The 10,400-nt window shown below is 57.5% G+C and overlaps 1 protein-coding gene across 1 annotated transcript; it reads right to left on the bottom strand.

The window, feature by feature from the left end:
* Positions 1–2,687: 2,687 nt before the first annotated feature.
* B0I36DRAFT_257486 (putative cell wall alpha-1, 3-glucan synthase) lies at positions 2,688–10,051 on the bottom strand (the record flags this gene model as incomplete). The annotated part of the gene is made up of 5 exons (XM_046151019.1): positions 2,688–3,619; positions 3,674–9,345; positions 9,409–9,524; positions 9,587–9,646; positions 9,710–10,051. The coding sequence occupies 5 exons, from the start codon at positions 10,049–10,051 to the stop codon at positions 2,688–2,690; spliced, it is 7,122 nt and encodes a 2,373-aa protein (XP_046004115.1).
* Between the last annotated feature and the right edge of the window lie 349 nt (positions 10,052–10,400).

The following is a 10,400-nucleotide window of genomic DNA, read 5'->3' as shown; positions in this document are numbered from 1 at the left end:
TTCGCCTCCCTTGCAGTACAGTAAGCGGTCGCCACGATGTACAATCCCGGCTTCGACCCCCGAATTCACCTATGACAGCCGCAGCGCGAGTCCGGCCCCGCAGGAACAGACGCAAAGTCGGAGACCGGGACTGCCACTCCTTCAGCTGGCCGACTGGAACCCTAGCCTGCCCTATGATGAATCCCCACCCACGTGCATCCATTACTCCATCGAATGGAAAATGTTACAGAAGAAAGGAAGACTGTCAAAGCTTACGAACGATACAGAGCAGAACCTCGTGCTGGCACCGGGCGCGTTTTGGGGACCAGACTCTGAAGTCCAAGCTACAGCAGCTTTTAGTGAAGAAGACGCCGCGAAACAAGTGCTACGATCCGGACGAGACGAACGTTGTCGTATCCGTACGGCACAATAGTTCATCCTACCTGCACCGGTGAGAGCAAGTGCATCCCTGAATGGTAACTCACTTACGGTCCTGCATTTTCAAACCCGGCTCCCGGCTCCCACTGCGAAGATTGTCTCTGCCGGGTGCTGGGTGTCTTGTCATCAACGCGAGTCTTACCATGTAGGAGGGCTGACTTTGTAGACAAATTGCCCGACTTATCTTCGAGTCGCCGCGATTCCCCAGATACGATGCACGAGCCATCGAGAACTAGTTCCACTACACACTTCCTGTTATCTAGATGTAATCGCGGGTGGTGTGGTATTGCGATCGTGGAAGCTTGGCATGAGTCGGGAATGCCATGCATTTGACTGGCCATAAATATCGCATCACGAAGTATGCAGGGGGTTGCTAAACCAGTCTGTTGGGACTGCAGACGCTTACCCGATCTAATAATAGCAACATGAAGCGCCAGACAGCGCTGTTAGAGCCGCGTTCACCATTCTCACTTCTGAAGCTCAAAACACAGGAACAGTTAAGACTATTCCGACTTATTACAGCGAACCTCAGCTGAACCCCAGAGATGTCCTACTGTACGGTACTGTACGCTTGTGGCTTACAGTAAGTGGCCGGAAGCCAGGGACGGACGATTACACACGACCCAAGGCATACAGGCCCATCGCGCTCCTCAACACTCTGGGGAGGCATTGGAAGCAATCATCGCAAATCGGCTCGCTTACCTGGCCGACATTCACCACCTCCTCCCCAGCCGGCACACAGGTGGACGGAAACTCACATCGGCGGAACACGCCATGCATTTTCTCACCCAGCGAATCCAGCAAGCGTGGTCCGGCGCGTATGACAACGTTTCGCGAGATCGTCTACTCCACAACCTCCGGAAGCGGCGGGTTGACTACAAGATCGTAAACTAGGTAGCGTCCTTCCTGAGTAATCGGTCTACGACTTTGAAACTTCAGGAATACACAGGCCCTTCGGCACCCATCCGGACAGGAATACCACAAGGATCACCCATCTCGCCCATCCTTTACCTGTTCTACAACGCGGACCTCATCGAAACGTGCAAGACAGAGGAATCGGAAGCGGTGGGCTACATCGACGATGCGTCCATCCTGGCAATAGGACCAACGGCACAACGCAACTGCAAAACTCTCAAGATTGTCCACCGGAAGGCCGAAGAATGGGCAGCGAAGCATGGGTCCCAGTTTGCCCCGGCAAAATACGAGCTCGTTCATTTCACCCGAGACCCACACGCCCTTCGGCTGCCCCACGCCCACAATCAAGGCTTCGCCCTCATGCCGGTACCCCGGTCTCCAAATGGACACCAAACTTCGATGGGACTACCACCGTGAGAAGGTCGAAGCAAGCGCGACACAGCGACTCTCCGCCCTCTCGGCCTTGGCCTCTTCCACATGTGGCACCGGAGCAATCAACCTGCGGCATGTGTACAGGGCTATGGTCGTACCTCAGATGCTTTATGGCTGCTCCGCGTGGTTTATCCCCAGCAACAGCTCTACCAGTCGAGGCGCGGCCATGGACTCTACGATCCAGAGGATACAGAGACGGGCAGTCCAGACCATCACCGGCGCCTTCCGTACTACTGCCGGGGCCGCGGCAGATGTGGAGGCCCTGTTGTAGGGCCAAGGAACGGAATTGGGTGACGGGTGCCGTCACATAATACGCCACATCGTCAACGAGGCCAAGCATCACAAAAAGCAATATCATCCCCACATCGACTTGCCCTTTCCGAAAACAGAAATCAGTCTCCCGCACCACAGTCTCTCCTCTCCGGAATTCCATTCACTCGCCACAATGAAACCACGCCCAGCATTGCTTTCTCTCTCATCTATCAGGTGCCCCCGCTGCCAAACAAGCGGGCGCAAGGAGCCAAAGGCGCGGATCTCGTTGTCACTTACCCTGTCAACTTGCTTCCACCAGTGCTACTCCATCACGTAAGAGGAAGAGACCAGACTATCCTGAGCCGGGTAGAAATAAGAGGATCACAGCTGGAAAAGATGGGCAAACAGTATAAGTAGTTGATCTCCTTCTGCAGTTTTCTCACTTAAAAAGCCTCGTATTCATCGCCATCCCCAGACATCAAGTATGCGAGAACATCCTCCTTGCTCAGCTCATAATAAAGAGCCCAATGGTTGCCCCGCTCGAGAGCGAATATGAAGGATGCCATCTCCAACTCCAACGCCATGACTCCAAGAAAGCAATATGCGTACACGCGTCTTGGCCCGTGTGTAGCCCCCCTCCCAAATCCATTCATCGCAAGGGAATACGAAATTCAAGGTTTGGCCACCTGCTCCTTCCTAAAGAACTTGAAGAAGCCCACCGGCAGCACCAACTGCATGGCCAAGCACACCCAGAACCACGGCTGCGCTATGCCCCGCAGCGCGCCCTCGGAGAAGTCGGGGAACACGCCGTCCGGGCCCGTCTTGTGCGGCGCCGTCCCGCGCGCGAGGATGGTGAAGCTCGCGCCGAGCACCTGCGCGGCCAGCAGCGTGGCGGCGACGTGCTGGCGCGTGAGGGTCAGGAGCAGGACCATGCCGATGCCGACGCCCTGGATGTTGTCGAGCATGCCGAGCCAGAACCACAGGCAGCGCGAGATAAGGGCGGACGCGACGGCGGAGCCGGTCCAGGGCAGGTAGAGGCCGATGCCCGAGACACCCCACAACATCTGGGCCCACCGGGGGGCGCCAAGGCCGATGGCGAAGAGGGGGACGATCCAGGGGTGGGTGCGGGAGAAGACGGTGAAGGCGTAGAGCGCCGCGGCCCAGAGAAGGGTGAAAAAGCCGAGTGAGAGGAGGACGGCGGCGTACGAGGGGAGGGCGCGGGACAAGAGGAGAAACTCCCAGCTGCGGCCGTAGTTGGTCGTGAGCCAGAAGTTCTGGACGACGACGTAGAAGAAGAACCAGGGCACGATGTGGCGGCGCACGAGCGACATGTAGAAGCTGGGGATCGTGTCGGGGGACTGGCGGTAGTAGTCGGGCAGGCCAAGAAAGGAGATGACACCGATGGCCCAGAGGACGACGGCAATGGGGAGGGTGATGACGAGCACGGTCGGGACCTTGCCGGCGACCCACGCGCCGTTGATGAGGCCGACGCCGTTCTGCTGGGTGATGAGGCTGCCCCAGAACCACAGACCGACGTTGTAAAGCAGCTGGATGCCCTGGATGACGGCGGCGCGGAAGATCCAGATCATGATTGGTGCGCCACCTGGACGGGTCAGCATGCATGCGCAACGGGGAGGGGGGGTCAGTCAGTGCGTACCTTCATCTCCAAAGTTGAGGGCAAAGAACAGGGCGCCGCTCGAGGCAGCGGCCGCGTACATTGCTGATGCCGTGTTCTGGACGGGGCCCCGGGCATGCTCGGGCAGGAAAGGGGTCACGCCCAGCATCATGAACGCGAGGCTGTAGAAGAACCAGGGCAGCGAGAGGGCGTACAGCGCGGTGAACCGACGGAACATGAACCACCACAGGATGGAGGTGACTGCATAGGTGCCAGCAATGGTGTAGAGCTGGCTGGCCGTCTGCTCCGCCTCTCCCGCCAACAGGACGATCTGATACGAGTTGGCCGAGATGATCTGGCCGAGCGCAAGGATGAAGGAGTAGACAGGCCAATCGCCAATACGGATGGAGAGGATCTTCTTGAGACCCGTGGGAGGCTTGTATCCCTCGCCGAGGAGAAACTCGTCATCGCGGCCGCCCGATCCGGGCTGGTTCTCGTCGTGGTAGTCTTCATCCTCGGACGGCGCGATGGTATCGACGCTGATCATGCTGGGTGCCATGGATTGTCTGTTCCTCTTGATCAGCAGCGCCGAATCCCTATTACGGCTGGGGCTTCTCTCGCGCCCCAGCTTGGCTTCGCGGAAGTCCTTGGCCCACTGCTTCTCGCTCGCTTTGAGGTAGTCGTCAATGCACAGATCCGTCTCCGAGTTCTTGGAGTTGAGGTCTGCCAGCTTGTCCTCAAAGGCCTTGTAGTAATCGCCGGTGTTGTCGGTGAAGAACGGGTCAACGTTTTGGAGCTTGAAGTCGTGGCGATCGCCGACCACATCGACAACCGACAGGCCCGAGCTGTTGCGGTTGCGGTTTTGGTACATCTCAAGCCCACCGGGACGAGCCCGGGGGTTGTTGTAGATGCCAAAGGCGTGCGGCTGCGCGTCGAACCCATCGGGCGACATCATCCGCATGGCAAGCGTGTCGACGCTCAGGCGAGATTGGTTCGGGTCGTTGGCCGCGATGGTCATGAGACGGCTCACAGACGACATGGCGGATTGGTTGGCAAACATGGGATTGGGCGGAGCGAATTGTTGAGGAGCCGGCGGAGTGCCTGACATTGTCGGCAGAGGCGGTGTCCCCGAGCCCGGCTGATCGTAGAAGGGGTTCGACGAAGAACGGCGTCTGCTGTCGTCCTCATCGTGGTCGGTCTCTGTGATGAAGGGAACGGCGAGACTCGACGCCCGCGAGCGCGACATGGACTGACGGGGCGTCTCCACGTCGGAATCGTCAAAGAAGTTGCGGCTGCTGTTACCCCCACCAAGATTAGCTCCCGAAGGCACCGTGAGCATCGAGCCGGCTGAGACCCTCTTGCGCTTCTTGGCCTCCTTGTTGTGAAGACGGATCGCTTCGCCTTGCAGTATGTCAAGGTCCTCGACCCACTGGGCGACAGGAAATCTCTGCTTTGCGCTCCATGCTCGCATCTTCTGCCGCGTCTTCGGCTTGCACTCCAATGCACCAACTATGGCTTCACGGAACTGGTGCAAAAGATGCTGCGGCGCGGTCGATTCGACAGTGTACCAGAAACCGGGCATCTGACCAAGACCGCCGACGCGAGCCCCCACGCCGAGAGCTCCCTTTCGACCGAACTCGACAGCGACAAGACCGAACGGTTCATCGCGAGAGGGGATGAGGGCGAACTCGGCACCCGTGAAAATGTAGGGCGGGAGAGAGGTGAACTCGGGCTTGCTGTACACGCGCTTCGGATAGCGCTCCATGAGCTTGGCTAACTTGAGAGCGGCGAACTTGCCGTAGAGGTCGATCACGGGGCCAATGGCGATCAGTTGCGTGTTGGGATACTTCTCGAGAATGGGCGGGACGATGTCGGCGATCAGATCAACGCCCTTCTGCAGCGACCATCGCCCAACAAAGACGAAGAGTTCGGCATTAGGGTTGATCTCCAGGCCTGCCCATTCCTGAGCCTGCTTTCTGAAGTCGCCGCGCTTGGACTCTGCCTCGAGATCAATAACCACGTCCTTCTCCTGAACCTCCTCGTCTCTCGACCACTCGGCGGTGTCGCTAGGATCGGGGTTCGGCAGTTGGCCGATCTTGGACAGACCCCAGAAGATGGGGTACCGAGCGTACGAGCGATCACCGTACTTCTTCGAAACTCCAACCGCACCAAAGCCCTTCTGGTGGACGCGCAGATAGCTGGCTCCGGCATGGAGAAGGTTGAAGACGGTGCAGAACTGGACGTACTCCTTCACAATCTCGGAATCCAGATTGAACACCTCGCAGACCTCCTTCGACTCTTCCGGGTTCCGCATCGGCCACATGCCCTGGAACTCGGCGTTGTGGAGCGACAGGGCACAGGGGATCGTCCGATCTGGGAGCAGGTAGAGAGGAGCCGCTGCGCCGTGGTAGTCGTTAATGTGGTACAGATCCGGGTCGAACCGCCTAATGGTCTCGGCGATGCAGTAGTTCCAGGCCGAGTAGTAGATGGCGGAATCGATGTCGTCCATTCGCGGCGGATACGGATCGGCCTTGGACTGCTGGCGGAAGATGGGTGCGTCCAGCAGCACGTAGGTAATATTCTGAACCTGGTGGTACTGCACCTCGATCTCGTACTCCTTGCCCATGATGGGGACATACATGGGCTCCGCACGCTGGTCAATGGGGTAGTCGATGCCACCGACGCAGGGAACCACCCAGATCAGGTCCTGGTGCTCAAGAGCTTTGCCCATGAGTTGCGCCATGACGCCGAGACCACCGATTTTAATCTTGATGTTCCAGTCGTCAATGTTGTACTCCATGGTTGCGATGATCACCTTTCTGCGCTTGCCAGGAACACCAGCAAGCTCCATCCCGGCTTCGTTCTTGTGGCGGAAGTTCTCGAAGGAGACGGTGCTCAGACCGTTGGCCAGATTGCCAAACGGCGACCGGCCGCGCTTCTTGAAGCCAATCTTATTGACCTTGACTTTGTAGAAGGAGCCCATGAAAATCCAAACAGCCGTGAGCCCGCCAACAATAGGGAGAGTCGCCATTAGGATGAACATGATGATCTGGATCCACATGTTTCCTTGCGGCTCCTTTGTGAATCGCATCGTCTTATCGTCAAAGAACAGCTTGTACGAGAGAGCCGGCATCGGGGGAGGGTGGGTGGCATTGAGAACATTGAGCACAAGCGAGGAGGGCGGCATTCGGTCAACAATGCCATCGCCCTCGACATCGCCATACACAAAGCCGGCGTCCGGCTTTTGGTCGGGATTCATGCCCCATATGTTGAGCTGGAACATGGTGGGCCACTCGGCCATCAGGTGGAGCTCCCACTTTCCGTCGCCGGTCAAGGCGAGCTGATTCTTGAGCCCAGAGTCGAACCCAAACTTGTTGAACTGGCCGTGAGCAAAGACATGAGGGAATCGGCGTTCCTTCTGGGGTTTGTCGTCGCCCTCTTGCCTGAAAGAGCTGCTTCCCAGCTTCTTCGACCAGTACTGAACCTTGACGTGGTCCCCCTCCCACCCCTGGAGCGGAGTGCCAGACCAAGGTAGGTTCGAGATCTTGTCCTTGCCTCCCTTGTAGTCAACCCACGGGCTCCACGAGGACGCCCAATTGGTGGAATAGCGCCACTTATCCGCACCGGCAGCGGCGTGGTTGACGAAAAGATCGTTGCCCTCCTTCGTCACCAGGGTGGTGGAATAATTGGCCGAGCCTGGGAACACAACTGGGTTATTCGGCTTTCCAACCCGGAGGAAGAAATGGTCGACAGCGCTCGTTGAGTCGCCAGCCACCGCAAGAGGCTTGTCGACGATGATCTCATGGATGCCATCGTTGACGTTAGTCAGTGTGGCGGTGAAACGCCATCTCGAGGGGATGGAACCAACGTATTTGGTTGGCTGCGTCTCAGTCATCCTAGCGCACTTTGGCTGCGTCAGCTTCACTTCCCCGCCGGACTCGACGGTGGATGTGATTTTGATCGCGTCCTGAACGCTGCCGCATCCCATCTCCGCGGAGAACTCGAGAGAGATGTCGACCGAGCCCTTGATCTCGTCGGCGTTGAGCGCAGCGTCGTGACCGGGGGTAAACTTGGTGATCATGGGCGGGGGCCCGACAAAGTTCTTTGTTTCCACGTAAGCCCGGAATTCAAACGGCTTCATGGTAATCTTGGAGAGGCAGCCAGTGTTTTCTTCGGAGCGTGCAAAACCAAAGTGTTTGTTCGAGTCTCCCAGCGTGATCTCGTCGTGGGGATAGAACAGGTTCTTGACCGTGGCTCGTTGGTCGAACGGGGCATAGAAGGCCGTCATCTCCTCCCTGCAGTCGAATGTGTAGTCGGTGGTTTCGTTTCGGTTGTGGTACACGAGCCAAATCGGGTCGGATGCGAACTGCCCCTGAACTGTCGGCTGGTAGGCGCGAACAACAGACCATATTCCAAACTCGGTGTAGGTCTCGTTGCTTCCTTCGAGGAGCACGAACTCGGTTTGGTTGCCAAGGGTTTGTAGCAGCCAAGCATCACGGAAGGTACCGTAGTTATCTCGCATGGCATACATGGACTTCATGATGTTGCGAACAGGATGCGATGGGTCGCGATGGTCAAGGGCGTTCTTCGGGTCTTCGCATCCGCGCCTCGCGCTGTCAACTGGCCAATTGATGTACTGCGTACTGTTTCCCGCGTAGCAGCCATGCATCATCCATGCCTGCGAGGGCGTGAAGGCTTGCCGTCCGAATATGTAGTTGTCGGCCGTGCTGTCGAGGACGTAAAACTCCTGCTCCTCACCGTAGAACACTAGCGGAATGCCAGGCAGGTGCAACGTCGTGATGAAGAAGCCGAGGATCATTCGTTCGGTTCCCTGGGTGATGCCTGACCACCGAAAGACATCCTGGTTCATGGTTCCGTACATGTGGCGCGGGTCAAAGAGACCGGTGTTCGGATTGACAAAGTCGTTGGTCAAGGCAAAATGGTTCCACATGTTGACCCAGTTGCTAGGGGCATCGAAGCCCGCCTCGAGATTTCCGCTGAGACCCACGAACCGAGTAAGGTAGCGGTAGGTGGAATAGTGGAAAGCCCCCGAGTCGAGCGCATTTTTACCCCCGTCTCGGATCGTCAAGTTCTTCACATCACTGAGTATCTTGGTCGTCAAGTTCATCCCGTGGGCCGGTGACTCTGGCAGCATGTCTGGCTGCCGGCCTCTGCCGAGATAGACGGAACCGTAGGCATTGCCGCCGCTAATCTCGCCTGGCAGGAAGAAGTTATCCTTACCAAGCCGCTTGGCGCATGCGCGAACAGCTTCGTTGTGGTCTGCCAGTGCGTCCACGGTAATCTGTGTGGCTTTGTCGAAGCGAAACCCGTCAACGTCGAGCATGATGATGCTGAGACATGAAAAGAGAGCAATCCTGTTCCGCACAGATGGCTTCCATTCTCTGAGGCGGTCTTGCACACTGGCGAACTTGGCCAGGGAACGCTGCCAGTCTGGGAAAACGCCAAAAGCCTCGATGTCGCCATACTGGTCAAAGTCACTGTTATAGCAGCCCTTGAAAAGATCGGTGACATCCCGCCCCACAGGCTTGCCAGTGACGTCCCAGAATCTCGGATAATCACACTTCTCCAGGTATACATTGGACGGCTGGAAGTCGAGATACTGCCGAGAGCCTTTGTAGTTCACGTTGTGTTCCTCGACCTGGAAGGTGGCTGTGATATTTTCGAAGCCCTTGAACGCAAGGAGATCGCTCATGCTGCAACGGGCACCTGACGTCAGCCGGACATGGCCATTGGCCCTCACATCATGGGAGACTCACGTTGACATGGTATGATCAATCATCACGTACATCCCCCTCTTGTGGACCGCGTCAACCATGTCCTGCCATTCCCGTATTGTTCCATAGTGGAGGTCGAGAAGAGTCAGATCGACGGGCTGGGATGGCGTCAGTAAGAGGCGTGGGGGCAACTGTCAACCCATCAACATCAGGAGCTCACCGAGTAGGAGTCGACACCCCATGGAAGATTGATGAATGGTGACCCAGCGATGTAGATGCCCTGGGAGAGTGTCAGTGGGGTTGTGCTCCAAACAGAGAAACGGTGCACAGGCTAGGCTCTGACCTTCATGCCCATGCCCTGAATGTAGTCCAGACTGTCAACAAGACCCCGCAGGTCGCCGCCATGCCGCAACTGGTTGCTCGTAATATCCTGCTCGTAGACGGTGCCATTGATGTCGTCGTTGGTTGGGTCGCCGTTGGCGAGCCGGTCAAGGAAGAGGGTGTAGAAAGGAAATCGCCAGTCGCTGGGTGACGGGAAGTATGTATGGCCTGGTCGTTCGGCCGAGTAGTCAAGGGGATCTACAGCATCCTTGTTCTGGTTGAGATTATAGTCGACGTAGGCAGGGTCGAAGCGGAAAACCTGAACGACAACGGCTAGAGCACACGTTAGGAGAAGCGCAGCCATGCTCGCGGGGACGCGGGTATGTGTCACGCCCAATGGGGCGGGTCAAGTATGAGACAAAACAGCCCAGGAACCCAACAATGCAAGTACAACGGCGATGACCAGGCGGGAGGGGGAAGCAGAAGACGGCTTGGGTCAAGCAACGTCCAAAGCAGCGGGAGCTCGATCTAGGAGCGATGAGGGGGAAGGGGGAGGAGGGGATGGAGGGGGAGGAGAAGATGGAGGGGGAGGAGAAGATGGAGGGGGAGGAGAAGATGGAGGGGGAGTGTGATGGCAGGTCCTGATGCAGCCAGCTCCAGCTGCCGGTTGTATTTATTCGGGCACCGGAGCAAAGCATCATGGACGAACGCTC

Source organism: Microdochium trichocladiopsis (assembly GCF_020744255.1).
Source record: "Microdochium trichocladiopsis strain MPI-CAGE-CH-0230 chromosome Unknown B0I36scaffold_17, whole genome shotgun sequence".
Taxonomy (NCBI): domain Eukaryota; kingdom Fungi; phylum Ascomycota; class Sordariomycetes; order Xylariales; family Microdochiaceae; genus Microdochium; species Microdochium trichocladiopsis.
Note: the sequence above shows the minus strand (reverse complement) of the source record. Positions and strands in the feature narration are given on the sequence as shown.